Below are 20,967 nucleotides of genomic sequence, written 5' to 3'. Positions count from 1 at the left end.
GTACAATCTCAATCTACGCAAAACAAGTCCAAATAAGGGGGATTGCGGCCCATTCTCCAGAAGATCTACCGTCGTTTAGAAGACGAAACAGCAAAGAAACAAGAAACAAGCGAGAATTAATCGTACCACGACCTGATTATTTGTTGGTGTGCCCACACCTACACCTTGCATAGAAGAATATCTACGACAGTTTTGACACATGACATTTGACAACGCATGCAAAATGTTTTTACCTTAATAGAAAATATTTTGAAAAACAATAAAGGAGTATCCAATTATCAATATTTGTTTTTATTTGCCTATCTCGTGTACCGTTATTGTAAAAACCAACAAAATTTCTTTGTGCAGCTTTCTAGACTTTTGAATTAATAAAAAATCATAAGAAAAATATGATACGATTCTTTTCATTATTATATACGTTTATAAATAAATAAACTAATAATTTATTCATAAGTGGGCGTATCATTTAGAAGTAAACTATTTTATCCAAGTTTTTCATGCAAATCAAGACCATATGGACGAAGTATTTGACGGACGATGTAGGTAGAAGCCCCGAGTTAAAGTATCCGTTCTTTGATTCAATTCTAGATAATTTTGTGTCGCCCACTTTGAAATTGCGAAAGGTTAATAATGTAAAACAAAACTTGAATAACGTTTACTTATTGAAATATGCAACTCCATCTATTTTCCACCAAATACGTATTTGAAAATCCATCTGTTTACATTGCGTAAATTACTTCATATATTCAGTCTCTACTCGTGTACGTCAGTCGGCGTTATGCTACAACCACGTAAACATGTCCACCATTATTGATGCTCCCGCCAAGTATGATTCGTTTTCTACAGGCTGAAGGCCATAATTGTGCAGAAATCCATAGAAGAATGAGTCGCGTTTATGGGGAAAACTTCATGAGTGATTGTGTTGTGCGTGAATGGTGTCGAAAGTTTAAAGATGGTCGTAATGATGATGAAGGGGATCAAGGAGGCAAATCAGTCGTCTCAGATGATTTAGTTCAACGAGTTGACAGAATGTTTAAAGAAAACTGCAGATTCAACATTAGTGCTTTGTCTATGAAATTTAGCAGAAGTTTCAAGGTCTGATTTGTACTATATTTGAATTCATTGGCGGCAACTTTCTTTGAAGAGTGTTATTTCTTCATATATTCAGTCTCTACTTGTGTACATCAGTCGACGTTATGCTACAACCACGTAAATATCTCCGCCATTATTGATGCTCCCGCCAAGTGTGAATTACGTGAATGCTGTCGAAAGTTTGCATGATGTGCATGATGAAGGGGGCCAAGGACGCAATGACATGGTACAACGAGTTGACAGATTGGTTAAAGAAAACCGCAGATTTACCATTACCGCTTTGTCTATGGAATTTCCAGAAGCTTCAAGGTTTGTTTTGTACTCTTTGAAGAGGGTATTGGAAAGCTTGTCCGCAGATACGACAAATGTGTTAATCTTTTGGTTTAAAGGCCCTCGTATATACATAGACACTTATTAGTGACGATAAAGTTCACGAAGTTAACCTCGAAATTCGAAAAGGGTCATTAACAATAGTCGGCTAATTAAAAAACAAACACGAGCTCGAGGAAATGAAATATAAAGAGGGTCCGCCACGGCACTCTTGATCATTATGGTTGTCGTTTCGAGGTTCGTGTCAACTATCTAATGACATAAAAGATTAAAAAGGAAGTTACGTAGATATTGTGGACGTAGACTAAAAATACACAAATAAAATTGTGTTTAACGAACCAACCTTAATTTGTTAATATCTTCCTCTGTTGAAAGTTGAAAGGCCCTTAATTGGGAGGTTTAAAAATTGATAAACTGATTTAAATAATTATGATTCTACAGACCATTTTTGCTTTTCCTACACGAAATACCCTTATTTCATTTGTATGTGAGACAGAACAGCTCAATGATTTCATCGGGAAACGTATTAGGCGAGGAGCCACCAATCCTGAAATTGAATAATGGATAAATTTTATCCCTTTTCACACCATGGAAATAGGTATGCGTGACCTTTCCGGCTAAAAATCATTGGTCGGCCGGATTTTTTCTTCTGTAACATAATATTTCACACTAAATTCTGTATAAGATTGATCAAAATCCGTGATGACGGAAAAAATTATGGAAATTTAATAATACCAAGCACATCTTGTTTTATTTTTTACCAAAAATATTAGAATCCGTGATCACGAAGCTTTCAGGATTGGCGGCTCCTGGACTATATCAAATTTCTAATGATGAAGCAATTTATCAAACTATTAGACAAAAAGGAGATTTTCTTAATCTTATTTGAAGAGAATTTTTGAATCTCGGTATGGGAAAGTTAAAAAGTGCAGAAGATACAAAACAAAAAACTTTGTGTCGAACTGTAGTCGAACATTTCCTAGGTACGCATCAAGCACCAAATTATGAGAAAATCATGTGAAATATGGTTACAAATATTCAGATTATAGATATGGAGAAGGGAAAAATTACTGCTGATCTCTAAAAAGAGATTATCCTCTGAAAAATTACGAAAGAAAAGCAAATCCTCTCTAATTACTTCGATGTATCCTAATTTTTCAAAACAAAACCGATATTATAGGCATATTTATTAAATTTATTTCATGTCTATATATGTAGACTAATGCAATCTTTAATTTAATGTTGAAAATGGTAACTGTCCATTATTTTTCCTTTTCATAGGTGAACTTTATAGATGGATATTTTGAGTTGAGTTCCAAAATGAATTCGTCTACTTTTACCTTCTTCATATGGCGAAAATATCATCCACATACCCTGGGAAAATATTGAAACTCTTGACTGATTTGCTTTTCAAAATGTCTCATGAACAGTTCAGCCATAAACGGTGATAGGCAGTTGCCAATTGCTGTTCCTTCGTCTTGCTTTTAGAATTCATTGTACTGGAAATAGTTCTTTTCCATAAATATTTTTGTTAACTGTAAATATTCTTCTATCACATCAGCTTCCAAATTAAAGATCTCAGTAAGTCCTCAAGGTACCCGAAGGTCTGCGGGATCGATGCGCTGAGAAATAATGAAGTTACACCAAACAAGATTAAAATTTCCCCATCTTCAATGACCTCTTGTTTTAGTTTATCAATTTCTTCCGTTATCCTAACTATTGAATCACCAATATTGTCTGGTCTATTAAAATAAACTTAAGATTTGAAATAACCCAATAAGAAGTAATCGAGAGGAGTCAAATCGGGGGATCTAGACGGCCATATCATCGTTCCACGTATTCCAATTTATCTATTGGGAAAAACCTCGTTCGAATAAATGTGCAAAATCCGGTGGAGCTCCGTCTTGTTAGTAGTAAATTGATTTTAGGATAGCGAACCTCACAGATCCAGTGAGGATTTTCTCCAATATCTACAGTTTTGTTTAATTTAAGTGTACTTTGTAAGGGAATTTTTCTTTATGCAAAAATCTTAAAATACATGATTTACTACATCATTTGTCGGCGGAAAATTCTCGATTTGTCTTTCCTCAATCTCTAGAAGTACTTTTTTCCTACCTGGGTTTTCAATATTTTTTACATGTCCAGTTTCATGTAACTTTTTTTTCAGTTTTGTAAATTGCGAAACGTGTTGACTAGAGGATTTATTATTGAAAATTTAAAACTCATTTTGCTTTCTTGTTTTATTACCACAACCAATCATAATTAAAATGTCTATTCTTTGAATCTCGAACAAATGAGCCATTATTAAATTTAATACGCGCCAAAATATTATACTGACATCTTTTGGTAACTTCAAATACTTAAATGACAGCAACCTACTAGATTCACATCAATTATTTATTTGTTTTTTTGACTGATATTTTAGTATCTTCAAAAATTTTTTCTTGATGTTTAGCAGATATGAAAATACCTGATTATTTCTAAAGGATATTTTAATAGACCAGATGATTTGACGCATTTTGAAATTGAAAATGACGTAACTGCCTTTGGACTTGGCGAATATTGCAACTAAACCTCAACTATAACCTCAAAATACACTAGGATGTGGCGGGACTTGCTACAAAATAACAGTTGTACTAGTACAGAACAGTTAATGTATTACGATTGCTCAATGTGGCCTCCAGCTGTTGCACGGCAAACATCTACGCGTCATCTGTGTGTGTGTGTGTGTGTGTGCGTGTGTCATTCTTGATCATTTCTAGCACATAACCTCAAATTCGCGACGCTTCTCTTTGTCATTAGAGGTGATAGCCTGCACAAGTTCTTGTACAAAAAACGCAGTCTCAGAACTTTCCATATAGTTGGTTGGGATATTCCAACTTCTCTACTAGCTCTATTAGTAGACTTACTCGGGCTGCGAACAAAACTGTCTTCTATCCGTCCGACATCGTCTTCTGACACACGCGATCCTTTACACACCTTCCAGTCTCTTTAATTGATTGATTAAACCAATGAGTAATGCTTTTTCTAGTTGGTGATTTAATACCAAATTCATCACGAAATTACCGCTGCACTACAATTTTCGATTCACTCGATAACACAAACCACCTTGTGCTCCACCGTCGCCATCTCACTCACAATTGGCAGTGACAAAATATGGCGGCCTATTGCCGCGAGAAGTCTAGCGGCCGCTTCCGGAATTATCACCGACTGCCTACACTTGCAATACATTTAAAAAAAAATTTTGAAACTTCCTCTTTTCGTTGGTTTAAAAATTATTCATGTATCATTTGGGTCCATCATTTAGAACAACCCTGTATATTAATTATAAGTTTACTATAAATTTTATAGCGATGGGAAGGCTCTATTTTTGAAATAGAATGTCTATAGTCCGGTCAAATGAGTTCAAAAAGTTAATCTAACATCATCTTTTCTTAATAAGAATTTATCAGGATTATTTTCTAGAAAAATTATTCATGCAGCATTTGGGTCCATCATTTAGAACAACCCCGTATAATTTTATCTAGAGGATGTGCGGATTGACATTGCATCTTTCTAGTGGAAATTATATCAATTACTTGATCCTCAATTACGCTCATAAAAATGCTTTTATTTATGATGCCACTTTTTTGTGCTTTTTTATAAATATTTAGCTGATTCAGCTCATGAATCTATCTAATCAATGCATTTTTCGAAAATATATGATCATTTCAAAATTAAGATATCGCTATAAGCCAAACCTTTTGAGAAATTAATGTCCTTCAAGCTGGGAATTGTTTTAAATCCACTTTTTGGTTTTAAATGCTTGTAACCTGCACTATTCCAGTGGTAGATGGAAAACGCTGCTACGCATTTAACGCCAAATAGAGGTTCTAAAACGATTTCCAGCTTACTAGAAATTAATTCCTCAAAATCTATTCATTTGATTGGTCTAAATGAATCCGAAACTTATCTATGTTCAATGAATACCAATTTCTGTTGACTACAATGTTATCTCGTTACCTGCTATAAATAATTGAGAAGCTGTAACTCATACAACTATCTAGGAATAAGAATATTCATGCAATGACACGAGTTGCACGAGGCATTCACTATTTCATTCATCGGATTCGGTTCTTCAACGATATTTTGTATTGATGAGCTAGTTGATAGTTTATGTTCCACCAAAGATCAAATCAATGAGAATAGAGTTAGTTACAGACCAAACAAATTGGTCTCTTTTGTCTGAATTATTGTTGTTACTCTGTTCAGTGCTACATATGTGGATTACATTGTTAGCTACTTCTTCGTTAATTCTTCCATCTAGTCTTACTATTATTTCTAGATTCTTCGCTTTTCTTTTCTTATTTTTGTATTTGGGTGATTCCGTTCTAACTGTGATTTTTTGTATTCAAAATTTCAAGATTTTAAAATTTAACTTTTCTAACTTTTTTATGCATATTATTCATCTATTTTACTGTAAAAATAAAACTCTAAGAGGAATTTACTACAACTTCAAAGTATCACGAGCAAGACACAAATGTCGGATTTTGAGTTCCACGGTACTGACTCATTTATCCACGGTACTGACATGGTAACTTAAGATATTAAACAACAAGTGCTTCAATTTTCCTCAGTTTGATCATAAACATTAGAATTTATAAGGTAATTAGTTTAAATCATTTGTTACGACAAAAAAAATTAATAATTTATCGGTAAATTCTAGGAATGGACATGACACGGTACTGACATTCAAGTGATGTAGTATAAGTTTTCTTTAAGTGGCAAGTTATATTGTATAAAAATAATGTTTAAATATCTTAAGAATTATTCAATTAACACAAAATTTTTATTAATTGATTATTAATTAATGACTAGTACAAAAAAACAATACAGGACATTGAATATCACAGTTAGAACGGAATCACCCATTTGCACAGTTATATCTTTTAGTATTTTCGACATTTTCATTATTTCCATCTTTTGTAAATTTATCTGCATTTCGTAATGTTTCATGTTATTATTCCGCTTGTCTATTCTGTTCTGAAGATCTTCTTTTGTGCTAGCGAATATTCGTAACTTCGTTTATGTAAATTAGTTTCAGTTTATTGTATCGTCGGTTTGTTTTTATTCCTTCTTCATATACTTTTTTAGCTAGTTTTCAAACGCCTCTTTTTCTCACTCTTCTGTCAGTTACAAAATTACTTGTCGTCTTCCCTCTAACTCTTAACATATTTTCTGTTTTCTTTTATACACGAGGACAGAAGTACCCGGACCAACACCCTTTTTATAATAAGAATCATCAAGTTCCTCAAAATAGCTGACGTCATCTCTTCATTGTTGGAAAATCTGTGACCACTCAGTCATTTTTTCAAGTCTGGGAACAACAAATAATCCGAGGGGGATTAAATCTGGGAAATAGGGTGCATGAGGTAGCAATTCAAACTTTAATTCATCAATTTTGCCTAATGCGACTGTTTTTTTTGCTCGATGTCTGCAGATGGAACGGTCTTTGATTTATTTGGAGACGCTTCTCCCTTTTCAGTTCATTCCATCTATTTTGTTTAGGATGTGAAGGGATGACTCCAAGTTTCATCCATGGTTACGAAACTGCTAAAAATTTGCCTTTATTCCTATGAAACACTCGATGAAAAAATCTCTAAGATGTTGTATTTGTTCCATTGTGAGCAAAAGCAGCACCCATCTTACCCACAGCTTGCTCATGTCCAAATTTGACGTTAAGATGTGTTGTACATTCTACTATGTCTGCTAGTTCATGCACTTTAAATCGACGATGATCCAGTGGATTTTCTTCAACATTTCTGGAATCGTCAACTCATTTGGTCGACCACTGCAATGCTAGTCGCACAGCTTTCATATTAGTTGGGCTAATTTTTTCTATATTTACAAATACACTGAAAACGTTCAATATTGATAGTTGCCAAACAAATACCAAACAACGTGTCATCTTCATACTTTTTAAGCAACTAGCGTCTTCTCTAGGTGAGGCCAGGTACTAGTGTAACCATCCTCGTACATACTTTTAATAGAATTAACAAATTCTTTGTTTTGGTGGAATGTTAAATTCTATTTCAAATTATGGAAAAAAAATACGAATATAGGCGTATATAAATACAAATCTATGGGTTTTAAATGTGAAGGTGTTTACATTCACTTCGGTTTGTAGTCGGTTACCACATGTGGAGCAAGTTGAATGGTGTAACAGTTTTAACATTTTAAATGTTTTTTTAAGTGGCGTTTTAATACTATTAGACTTTGATTCGTTTCAGACGTCTTCCTACAACGTAATTAGCAGAGCGCTTAGATATTTAGATATTTACGTTTGAATAGAATACGAGGGCTAATAACATAGTCTCATTCTAAATGATAATTGCGGCCTATCTCCTCATAATAAACATTTACTTATGCGATAACGTCTTCGTCTGATAAAAATATCTATCCCGAGGCATATTTGGGCATTAGTTTCACTGTATTGATCTTAATGGAGAATATCTATCTCAAAACTTAAGTAGCAATCCTCGCTTACATTTAGAAGTATCCCATGCCGTTTAAAACCGAAAATAACACATACACGCAACTCCCATTAAAAATTAATTAGATCAAAGTTTTCGGACATTCGATGAACTATTTATAGGCCAGGCATTCAAGCATTTCCCCTCCGAAATTTTGACAGATGATAGGTGTGTATCCAAAAAGCGAGATCTACATGTTGCCGAAGTGTCCAACCCAAAATAACCCTAGAAATCGAAAGATCAACAAATTAAAAGTGAAAAATGTCATATAAAGTTTTTTCGCCGGATCAATAGTTTTTGAGTTATTCGTAATTGAAAAGAACTTCAAAAAAACCGCATTTTTCAATAGTTTTTTACTTATAACTCTGTAATGATGCATTTTATCAAAAAAAGTGTAATAAACAAAAATGAAGTTTATAAAAAAACAAAGAAATTATACTATATTTTAAGATCTTAATGTTCTACCTAAAGCAAGTTATAGATACTTGAATAGCTTTTGTTTTACGTAATTGAGTATTTAACCTCAAATAACGGGAAAAGGGTACATTTTTCAACAAAAAGTCATTGGATACTTTTTAAAGAGCTTAAAAAGACCTTCCAAATGACTACTGGTAAAAGTCGGTTCGACTGACATTTCAGTGAGATATATTGTAAAATAGTTAAAGCTTAAAAAAATTGCACCAAAACTAATTTCATTTCATTGAAAATCAAAATTGAACTTATTCCTTGTACCAAATACTTTATTTTGATGTTATTCACGACATCTCAAAAGTTTGGCTAATTAGAAATGCATAATTTTGAAAAAAATGAGCATTAAATAATACTTTTTTTTGATTCTTTTTTCTCCATAACTATAAGAGATACAAAAAACAAATCAAAGTCAAACTAAAGCATTTTTTATGAAGATTATTTTGCCTTTTTTATTTTTTTTATAGCATAAAAATTGACGGAGTTATAACCAAATTAATCTGTCACTTAGTACGAGGATTGCTTATCCACAGCCCTTTGACCGTTTATTAATAAAATGTGGAGGGTCTCAAGCCCTTCTAATATACATAGGTTTGTAGCCCTGAAAATTACCTTTAAAATGGTTTTTTGTAGGATATGATAGCTCCGAAATGAATGGAGTTACATAAAAAATAAGAATTTGAAATTTTCTTGTGAATTATAGGATATGAAAAAGTTTCAAATTTTTGCGCACGGATTTTTTCTGTTGATACTAAGCTACCTGTAGGTACATTTGAAAGTACCAAGAGATGATATACTTATAATCTTGATAAAGGGGTGGTTCTTAAGGGGTGACAGGGTGTAGAGAATGAAAAATCCCTTCATGTTTAGAAAACACAGTTGAATACCGAAAGAATTCAAAATCAAAACATTAACAGTCATTAAAAAATATTTTTTATTATTTTTTATCAAAGGGGTGGTTCTTAAGGGTTGACAGGGTATAGACAATGAAAAATTACTTCGATTAGAGACAAGAAACTTTAACACCAAGAAGAACGCAAAATCTAAAAGTTGGCAGTCATTAGATTTATTTTTATTTCATTCTCTACAAAGGGGTAGTTTTTAAGGGCTGAATAATGAAGATAAATAACCAATTAAATTGTATTAAAATGTTATGAATTTTTCACAGTAAAAATGAAATTGCAACGTTTTAAATCGTTATAAGATTGTTTCCTACATTATTTTCATCAGAAGGGTAGTTTTTAAAGATTTTTAAGGGTTGTTACTTCAAAGTATATAAATTTTCCATTATATAATATGTTAAGATAAGTATGCTGCATAAATGAAAAACATTTGAATTGAAAAAAAGTAGGAAAAACTATAATATTTGTAATTTTCGATAAGGTGTGGTTTTCACCCCTTAAAAACAATTTGTACATCTTGCGACCATGTAGATCTTGATACTGAGGGTAAGATGAGCTTAATTCTAAATTTTCAGGAAAATCGGAGCTGCATTAAAGAATTTGACACCATTTTGAGCTTGAATGCCTGCACTATATAATCGTAATATAATTATAAATATTATGTATAGCTACAATTCCTATGAATTCTATTTTCATCTCATAGATACATTTATTTATATGTGTGGTCTTGAAATAATCTCTTAAATACACTTAAAATCATAATGTACGTTTATAAATATTATCAAAGATTTTTCCTGTACTTGAGTCTTATAAACAAAATGATAATTCATCTTATAGTCCAGTCGCTAGAGAATAAAAATCACTCTAGACCTGAAATAGCAAGCGAAAATTCTACACAGTTTTTTAATTACCACCTCAAAATAAAAAATCGAAAAATGTTTACTAAGGGCTGACCGTGCGGGGGTAGAAACTATCCTCAAAATGATAAAAATGCACCTAAAACACTTGTTTATATGCATGGAAGTCGCATAATTTAAAAGAAAACTCTTCAAACACTTAGACAATGTAAATATAGTAAAAAATAAGTATAAGGACGAATTACCCCCTAATAACAGGGAGCGTATTACTCTAAAACGCTCAAAATTCATTTCTTCAATTAGAAAACAAATTTTCATGCTACGAACTATGAAATATGAAAATTTACAGTTTTTATAAGTAATTCCTCTCAGTAGTTATATATTTTCGACACACTTTGTAAGCTTTTTAATGCAGGTATCGAAAAATTCTTCAGGAAACCCGCACAAACCCTCTACCTCGTCGTCGGGGTTGAATTTCTTACCTCCAAACACTTCTTTCTGAGGAATCGTCCCGGAAATATCGTCTTCGCTTCATACTTTTTCCTTTACTCTTTAGACGACAATTTGCTTTCTGGAGTGCGTTTGCGACACTATTAGTAAGGGTTTCTTTATTGGATCAGTCTAAGGGTCGGAGGAAAACCAAACACAAGCATTTCAACACAAATGCCTACAGTCTTTCTTTACTCATGATCCGATCGGATCCGATTCGATGTCTCTCGATTTGACCACCGTTCAAGAATGTTTCATTCCAAAGACAATGCTACATGAGGATGGCCCAGAAATTCTTGGCCTGACCTGAAGATGGCGGTAGTTTCTTGAAAAATACCACAATTTATACATCATATATTTCAAGTTTGAAGAAGTTGTTTAGTATTTGTTTGATAGACATCAATAGTGAATTTGTCAAAAAATTGGTCATCGTTATGTGATATTTGAAAGGCCTCAGCCCAACCAATATAAAAGCTGCAATGAACCAAATTTTTGCGCCGTTTCATAACCATGGATGAAACTTGGGTCCTTCACAATCAAAACAATGGACTAAAAAGGACTCCAAAGAAGGTAAAGACCGTTCCATCTGCAGGCAAGGTCATGGTGACGGTTTTTTGGGATTGACTATCTTAAAAAAGAAAAAACTATCAACGGCGATTATTATTGCAACGTTTGAGCGAAAAAATCAAGCCAAATCTAATGAAGTAGATTTTGAATTGCTACCTCATGCACAGTATTCGCCAGATTTAGCCCTCCCCCCAGATTATTTTTTGTTCCTAGACTTGAAAAATCGACACGGTGGTCGAAGATTGTATTGAACATAGCTGGAGTATGTTGTTGTGAATTATGTTCATTTGGGATCAACTTCGGAGCTGAGCTACTTCCTTGAAGTGATAATTCATTCGAAGAATCTTGTAATCTCGCATCTTCCAGCCCTGGATAGTCGGAAGATTTTCTCTTCGCCTTGTAGAAAACGTTCTGAATACGGTTTTCAATTGATAAACATCGTTTCCAAATACTACAAACGGCATATCTATAACGATTCTTTCTATAGGTGACAGTGAGATCATAATTAAATTAGATCGGTTAGGGGTGGGACCAATGTAAACAATTACGTCGGACGACGGCGGTGGTGAAAGTCGCCAGATACAGGATCGTATTGGGAGAAACACGGACTCAATCTAAATTCAAATCAAGTTGCGGACTTTTTACAAAACATCAACAGCGTATGTCTCGATCATATTTGAACCACCCTCGTATTTAAGGTTTTTTTTATAAAAAAAAGCTCGTTTTTGATTGTGCGATTAGATTAAGTTTCGTATTGTTAATTTTTTATAATGTTCTAGTTGAGTATCCGTCTTACAGGATATGTAATTTTTGAAAAATAAATTGATTTGTTTCCATACGAAAATTTATTTTTGTATAAACAAAGATAATGCTATTTGCTGTTATATGATTACCGAAACAATCGTAAACGTTTCGCAGGAAGTTTACGTATTAGGCAATCCGTATACACGTGCACTTATAGAAGTTTTTGTCTCTTAATTTATTTGAACCCATAAACTAAATCTGGCAAAAGCTTATTTCCTGCAGTCCTACTTTTAAAATAATTGTTGATGTTTCTATTAGTTGTACCTCTGAATGTGGTCACTACTTATTCATTATGAATAAAGGAAACTTAAGAGTTGATATACGAGGACTGGCTATTAAATAATGAGACTGGTTACGAAAAAGCTTTTGCTTTACCGCTTCCATCGACTCAAATCGGGTCCCTTTCAATCTTATCTTTTTTCTAACCTTTCAAGGAAATCTCAGCAGACCCGTTGATGCAAAATCTTTTGGTCAGGAGTCAGTTTTTTGGCACAGACTTTTGTCATGTGTAATTCCTCGTGTAAAATTTTTCTAACCGTTTTTTCATCGGCGTTTACAGCCTCTGCAATCATCCGGATGCGCATTCGACGATCTGCACGCACAATTTGGTCGATTTTGGTCATTGTTTCCGGAGTTGAAACAATCACATGGGGATCTGGGTGCTGGTCATCTTCAGTGCTCTTTCGACCCTCACTACACCACTCAAAAACTCGCGCACGACATAGAGAATTGTCCCCGTAGAACTCTTGCAACAATTTATAGCACTCAGTCGGAGTTTTTTTCAATATAACTAGATCAAGAGAAAAAAACACGTTCGTTTTTTACCACAGTCGTCTAAGGCCCCCTTTAGGCGCGCAGTCTCGTTATTTAATAGCCAAACCTCGTATAACGATCAAATAAAACGAAATATTAATATAAAGTGCTGGTTTTGAATAAATAATAAAATGTTTGCGAAGAAAAATAGTAAACCAAAACATATTCACGCATAGTGCACGTAATCAGGACTTAAAACGCTAAAGCCGAGAATGTAACAGAGCCGTACTTAGCACTTGAGAAATAATTTGCGATTTCATACGGCAGATCAATAATGTAAATCATAAATAATTATGCATAATTATTATTACAAAAATATACAATGTGAACGTGAAGTTTGGAATAGATACAAAGTAAACGGCCAAAATATGAAACACATCCATTTAAAAAAATGTGTAATGAAACATTAAAATAAAATCTTCATTTTCTACTTCAATAAACACATTTTTTTATTCCCCATCAGATGAAATTGAGCTCCCACTGTTGTCAACATTTATAATAAGAGGTTAAACTTGCATATCAACGACACTCTCGATATTCCTCATTTTAGTTTTAACCTTGAACACTTAGTAGCGAAAAATGAAGCTGTTGTTTTCGATCGACTGTGAGTAAAGGCGACCCCCACTTTGAAAAAAGCTTTTTCATGGTCAATAATTGTAAATACACCTTCTAATATCTTTGTAGCATCAGCCATCTCACGCAATTTCAATTTATGATTAGATATAACTAATTTGTGGACTTTTCTGATGTTTTTTGGAGTAACTACCTCAATTGGACGACCAGAACGTTCACCATCATCGTTTATATTCAGTAAACCAATAACAAATGATTCTTTTCCATAGAGCAGAGTCCCTATAACAGCCATTGCTGAGCTTGTACAGTATTTTTTTTTCATCAAGAAGCAATAATAAATTAACCCACTTAATTGTTTTGAAAATAACAAAAATAGCTTCACTTAAATGGCTGTCACTTTTTTCTGACAAATCGAAATGTGACACATAATTCATAGCTGGTACTTCATAAACGTCATATGAATTTGATAATAACAGCGCCATCTGTGTGTCAGTCACATGACTTATTGAGTGATGTATTAAGTAGACGATGTTGATGTGATAATTATCGTGAACTACTTGTAGATGGACATCTGGATTTGTAAATTTAATATTCAATACAAAAATATTACTTCGAGTTGAATGATTTAATAATGTATATTTGCCCACTATAAAAACTTAATATAATGAAATTGATTGTTTTTTTTAAATTCATAATTAAAAGAAAAACAGATATCACCGCAGCGATAAAAAATACCGTATACATTTTACGTAACATCCCTTTTAAGTCACCGAAGTTAATAGTTTCTATCTTTATTTGGTTGTAAGATCTTTACCGTTTTCGTAATCGCTCATTTTCCATTATTTCGTTGTTTCGTGGAAAATGACTGTACATTTTGTCGTGTAGTCAGTTAATAGTTGATTCCCAGGAAAACAGCGTATGTTTTATTAGTCCAGTCAACAACGGTAAAAATTTTTTCGATCTATTTGTATGAAAATTCAAAATCACTTACACCCTTCATCAAAAGTTATATGTATCTTTCTCTTTAGGGATGAAAATGAAGAAATAAATATTCCATGAACTGAATGTCGCTTTAATAATTGAAATAAATATTAAAAAGTACGTTTTAGAGTGCAAATTATAATTTTTTTTTTCAATAAATTAACCTTTATTGAACTTCTAGTAATAAAACTTATTTGTGAGCACCACGTGTTTAATCTTTTATTCGGAAATACATATGCTAAATATACGTATATAGAGCTCTAACTGATCTTGGAATTGAACACACATTCAAAATGTATCTCTCAAAATTTATGTGTATATTAATATAACTTTTTACTTTGTTGTTTCTCGTGACTATTTTTCTTGATTTTAGGTCTCTTTTATTTTATTTGGAACTGATTTTCTATCAAAAGAGACCTAAAATCAAAATAAAATATCACGAAAAAACATATAAAAAGTTAAAGAAAAGTCAGAGAAAATATTGAATATGAAAACTTTTGTATGTAAGACAACTTACGTTTAATTTGTGAATAGAATCCTAGATGTTGAAAACTTTTACGATATCATATAGTATCAGAATTAGTTCATTGACTCCCAATCGTATTTACCGTTTAGAGTTATCAGAAAAAATTTTATGGTGCTCCACCTCCACTGGTATTGCAGCACATACTGTGATTGAGGCATACCACATCAAAACAAATGGTCGGGTGTTTTTTCGAAATAACTGGACATGTCGCCGCTGTTCAATAGGAGAATTTGTTTGCGAAAAGTGTTTGAAAAAATTAGCAGAAGACCACGACAATGCGAGATCTCTCATATAAGATCTAATTCTGATGCAATTTCGCGAAATTTAATCTCTGAACTTTGTGTTGTCTGATAAGCAAGGGTTCTTTGACTGTGACTTAACCCTGCTTCATGTAAACGTTTTCGAACATCTGATGAATCATTTTTAAGCAGATTTCTGGTGACTCTCCTGTTCCTTTGATTCACAAAACGATGATCAATTTGATTCAACGTTTTCGCTCTTGTCTTCGATTGTACGAACCCGTGTCATTATGCGACTCATGTCCTAACAAACCAGCAACTTATCACATTGAATATCCTTCATTCAGGAGAATCGATGCTTGAACTGTCTCCTTCATTGATAAATGAACTTCCAAACGTGCATGTAATGAAAAAATTACAATCAACAGCAGAAATCAGCACTTTTTAAAAATATTTCAACACAGTTTTAATCTTAAACGAGGTTTAATACGAATTACAACATTATGTGATACTATAGTTAATTTAAATAATAACTGTCACTGTCAAACAAGCTCCATGCAGTGGTGCGTTAATTTTTACAAAGGGGTTTATATTATTAGTTGAAATTTATAAAAATTTTCGTTACAGGGTTATTTAGATCCTTGGAAATCCGATCCAGAGTGTCCATTAGCTGAATACCTGTCGCATTTGTTCAGTAATCTAGAGAAGATATATAAGTTTAATAGGTAAAATATGTTTGTTTTTTTTTCGAAACACATTAAAGGTCATTATTTTCTTATAGTAGCTAATTTCATTGAATAATAGAGGGAATCGGAAAGTTTTAATGATTAAATACACACTTTCTTATTTATTCAAACAGTTTTTTAACGATGGGGTGAATTTATATATACTTAATCTATTTATACACTAATATTAAATACACTTAACTATTCACTTATCGCGAGAAGAAAATTTTAACGGCATTTGTCTATGGTTAAAATAATGTCAATTCTTTCTGGAAGAAAATGTTTTTTTATCTTTTTAAATATAACTACAAAGTATTATCATTAGAATAAAACAAAGAAAACTGAACAATATTAAATATAATCAACGTTTTTTTGTTATATTTGGCAAACCTGCAATGAATTGACAATTGACGACTTGATAAAATATTACTAATGAGACAAATATATTATTTTTTTATTAATGTATTTATAAATCCAGAAATAGAGCTAAATCAGATATAGTTTATTGTCTTCTAAATTTCAGGAGTTTTTTAAAAGATTTGAAAGAAGCTGAAGGGGAAGCTACTAAAACAGCCAACTGCTTCCTTCACCACGACTCTGGTTTCTCAGTGTACAACGAATATTGTCAAAACTATCCCCGAACTATGGAAGTTCTGGGTCGTTTGACTAGAGATGAAAAAATGGCTGCACTATTTCGAGAAAAGCAACTTGAGTTAGGACACGCTTTACCATTAGGATCTTATTTACTTAAGCCCGTGCAACGGATTTTGAAGTATCATCTTTTATTACAGGTAAAATTTCTCAATCAAAACCTCAATAGATAATAAACAATAAAGATAACTACACTTGCACTAAATAAATTAGAGGATTGTATAAGTTGCGCAGTTTGATAATATGTGGTTTTCGTAGATATTTTTTGAAACCGGATGTAGTTAGGCTTTTCACAATTCCGAAACGAGCGAGCTCCGAGCGTGGCCGAGCGCAGATTAGTCGATTATCTATAGATCATGTTAATTTCAAAAATCTGTTAGTATACAAGAATCTAGAATCCCAAGACATAGCAAAAGTTGAAAGAATTTTTTCCTTGATGGATCAGTAATGGTCCAAAAAAAAAAGAAAAAATTTGATTCGGATACTGCCGTACTAAGTTGGGGTTTCCTGAACCGTTAGTGATGTTCATACTGAACACACTGTTTACATCAACACTTATAATTACACAGTCTGACGCGCGTTTCGATAACCAAATTATCGTCTTCAGGGACTCAGTTTACCTTCATGCAAACAGGGGTTTGGTGTTGCATACTTCGGTACCATGTAGATCTCGCTTTTTGAACACACACACCTATTATATGTCAAAGTTTCTGAGCTGCTATTATTTTATATGGAGGCATTTTATTTTCCTTTAACATTCGAAAAATGTGTGGCTAACATTAATTTTTTTTTAAACTGAAGGATCTCTTACTGCATCGGCGGCTAATTTGTTTATCTGCCTTAGATGACCAAACTCGGTAAACTGCTGTTCTCCACTTTAAAGTCAAATTATGATTTTTTTTGGGTTGTAAAATCACGTTCTCATTTTTCAGAGGCTCTCGAAGCAATGCGATCCGACGCACAAACCAACGGTAGATTTAGCTCTAACGACAATGACAGGTATCGCTTCGGATATAAATAATATGAAAAGAAAGAATGAGGATGCAGTCAGAGTTCAAGAAATTCAAGCCCAGTTGTACGGGTGGAACGGACCGGATCTTACAGCTTTAGGAGAATTGATAGCAGAAGGAACTTTCAGGGTAGTTGGAGCAAGAGGTCGAAGACACGTGTTTCTATTTGAGAAAGTTTTGCTGTTAGCTAAAAATAAACAAGGGGGAGCTCTTGCTTATAAGAGTCATATTATGGTAAGAAATAACTTAATTTTAGACTAATGATTATTGGTTCGAGTTGGTTTAAGTTTTGTGAAGCTTATTTCGATTAATCCTACTTCAATTCTTGTTAATCCTCGAATAAATTACGAAAAATCACAATAATGACATTAATTTTTTTTATTTTTGCTCTCACTTCATACAGGAAAGAGAAAAATTTCATAAAATTTTTAATTGTTGTTTAGGACAAAAAAACAAAAAGTAGTTGGTCTATTTAGCAAAATTTTCAGTGAAAACATATAAATTGAAGAAGATAAATGATTTTCCACTGTTTTATAAGTTATTTTTTCTACGCCCATGTCTGTAAACGTCAAAAATCGCACTATCAACATTCCTGGTAAATGACATTCAACAATAACATGCACATAATGAGATCTCATAACATACACGTGCGTTTTGAGAAGAAAACTTCTTGATTTAATTAAATTACAATGAAATATTTATTTACGTAAGACTTTATTTGGTCGTTTTACACAAATTTAGTCAATTGAAAAAACATAAAAACTTTTAGCATTAGCGAGATATATTTAGGATTGAAAAATTAATGCCCCTAAATGTAGGCAGCACATTATGCAATTTTTTTAAAAATAGGACACGTTTTCTTAAGTAGCATGCTATGAAAATAAATGTCATGTCATTTATATTGTTAATTTCTTGAACAAAATATGATTGTATCCAACTTCATCTACGAATATGTCTGATAGTAGTGGAAGTGATGAAATTATGAGAATTCCATCGAAGATTTTAGAAAAAGCTCAAGCTGCCACACATAATTTGTTCATCACCATTAAATAATAAACCATAATATAAAGTCAAATAGCAAAGTTATAGGTAACTACAACTTTTGTATTATCACTTTTTTCAGATAACCTAAAAACATATATGGAAAATTCAAAAAACCAAGTTTTTGGTTTTTTATTTTTTACAAATAACACTTTTTTCATGAAATTTCTATGTCCAATATATACTATAATTTATTTGATTTGAAATATTCATTATGACATAATATCGAAAAAGCACCCCAATATTCGATCGCAAATTCTCCCATCGAAATATCAGTTTTTTTTTCAAAAATTCCTTAAAGACTTTGGTTCCTGGAAAATATTAACTGGAAAGTGTGTTGTACTCATAAAGCAAATGGAGGATATACGAGAGTTGTCTGGAAAGTTTCCAGTCCATTTTAGAAACATACATTTTTTTCTATATTAATTTATATTTTAAGTTTAGAAAACATGGAAAAGTCGCTGGAAGCCAGATCTTACTGCAAAAGCAATTTCTTAGGAATAATTTGTAGAACTTTCCTATTATTTGTTTAACAATATCTTTGAACTTATTCGATGAACAGAAATGACAATCGGACAGTTTTACAGTATCATTTCTAGAACCTTTTTGGTTATATTGCTAGTTGCCGCAGTTTTTGAATATCGTTAGTCGATTTTACACTCGTAAATGATGATGTAGAGTCTACTTTCAAAAATAAAGTTTCAATGACAGCTCAATACTCAATTTCTTCCATTTTCAAAAAAATCTTCACAACGACTCACTTATATGATTGTCAAATATCAGCTTTTTTCAATAAGTCATTGAAACTTTAATTCCTTGAAAGTACTGACTGGAAGGTGTGTTGTACTCATAAAGCAAATGGAGGACATACGAGAGTTGTCTGGAAAGTTTCCAGTTTATTTTAGAAAAATTTTTTTCTATATTAATTTATATTTTCAAACATAATTGCCGTCTTTTATTTTCAAAATGTGAAGTAACGTCCTCGACTGATGGAAATCATTCTGCTGCGAATGAAACTTTGAGGTTAGAAAACATGGAAAAGTCGCCGGAAGCTAGATCTCTTTTCAAACGTCCAAAATGGCTGAAATTTTAGTGAGAATCTCTAAATGATTGCGCAAATATATTTCTCCAGGTTAAGGTCGGAAACTTTTTAGACAACTCTCGTACTTTGGAGGTTTCACAAATTGCGATTTATCTTACGGCCGTATAAATGAAGAAATAGAATTTTCCAAGTAGCGTAATTTTTTTCAGACTTCCAATTTAATGTTGGTGGAACAAGTTAGAGGTGAACCTCTGTCGTTTCAAGTTATACCTTTCGACAATCCACGTTTACAGTCGACGCTGAAAGCCAGATCGCCACAGCACAAAAGAGAATGGACTTTGCAAATAAAAAGAGTTATTTTAGAAAATTATACAGCCGTCATTCCAAATCACGCTAGGCAATTAGTTTTACAGCTCGGACAAGAGTTGAATGAAACAGGTAAATTATATATTGATATAATGCTTTTCAGAAATCCAGATAGTGATAGTAATTCGGCTCGAGTCTAATTTTTTTTATGTTTTTCAGATAAAATAGGCGGGTTAAAACATTTTATTAACGGATTACATGTATCCGAGAGTCTGGAAAGCTTCTTTTCGAAAAAGAGAAACCCAGATTAACTCCACTGTATAGCTTACACTGAAGAGATGAAGACTGGTTTGTTGTTATTCATCTCTAAAATCATGCTTTTTGCAACCATTTTTTTTATAAATACCATTTTTATTTGAAATCAATTTTTTTTACACACACGCTTATCTAAAGTGAGATACTAATGCGTGTCAATAAATTCATTTGCACAATAACAAAGTATCTAAGTAGAAATTTAGCACAATCTCTATACATTTAAATACATTTAATTGATTTAACTCGAGAAAAACCATTCATCGTAGATAGTTTTAATTCGTTTATTTTATCTGAATTATTCACGTGACATTTCGTTTTTTTTTTTTCGAAAATGTCTCCATTGTCTCTAATAAAAACAATTACAGATAAAATAAAACAACAAATTGTCTGCTATTTCAATTAGTAAGCTGGTACATAAACTCCAAATTTGTTATAAAATATTTTTTCTAAAATTTTAATGACACTATTTAATCATTTCCAAATATAAACAAATTTTTTTAACAAAGAATACTTTTTCATCAATTATATATTTTCCATTTTGCTCAATGCCCTTTCGTTATCCTACTTTCAGCTTCATGATTCCGCGCTCATAAAATTTCTAGTCATCAGCAAAAAACTAAACCAAGTGCGATTGAAAGTCATCGTCATTTGTAAAAGTTTGACCATTCAAAGAATGCTGCAAACTTCAAAATAAATGGTTATCAGATGGTGCCAGATCAGGGCT

The 20,967-nt window shown here is 32.5% G+C and overlaps 1 protein-coding gene across 5 annotated transcripts in view; it reads left to right on the top strand.

The window, feature by feature from the left end:
• The window catches only part of LOC130892421 (uncharacterized), a 111,778-nt gene that overhangs the window by 81,514 nt on the left and 9,297 nt on the right, over positions 1–20,967 (top strand). For all 5 annotated transcript variants that reach the window (XM_057797840.1, XM_057797838.1, XM_057797842.1 and 2 more), the window contains exons 5-8: positions 15,781–15,878; positions 16,402–16,669; positions 17,462–17,773; positions 19,832–20,060. In XM_057797840.1, coding sequence (XP_057653823.1) covers positions 15,781–15,878; positions 16,402–16,669; positions 17,462–17,773; positions 19,832–20,060 — 907 coding nt within the window. The remainder of the gene's footprint in view (positions 1–15,780; positions 15,879–16,401; positions 16,670–17,461; positions 17,774–19,831; positions 20,061–20,967) is intronic.

Source organism: Diorhabda carinulata, chromosome 4 (assembly GCF_026250575.1).
Source record: "Diorhabda carinulata isolate Delta chromosome 4, icDioCari1.1, whole genome shotgun sequence".
In the NCBI taxonomy this organism is placed as follows: Eukaryota; Metazoa; Arthropoda; class Insecta; order Coleoptera; family Chrysomelidae; genus Diorhabda; species Diorhabda carinulata.
Note: the sequence above shows the minus strand (reverse complement) of the source record. Positions and strands in the feature narration are given on the sequence as shown.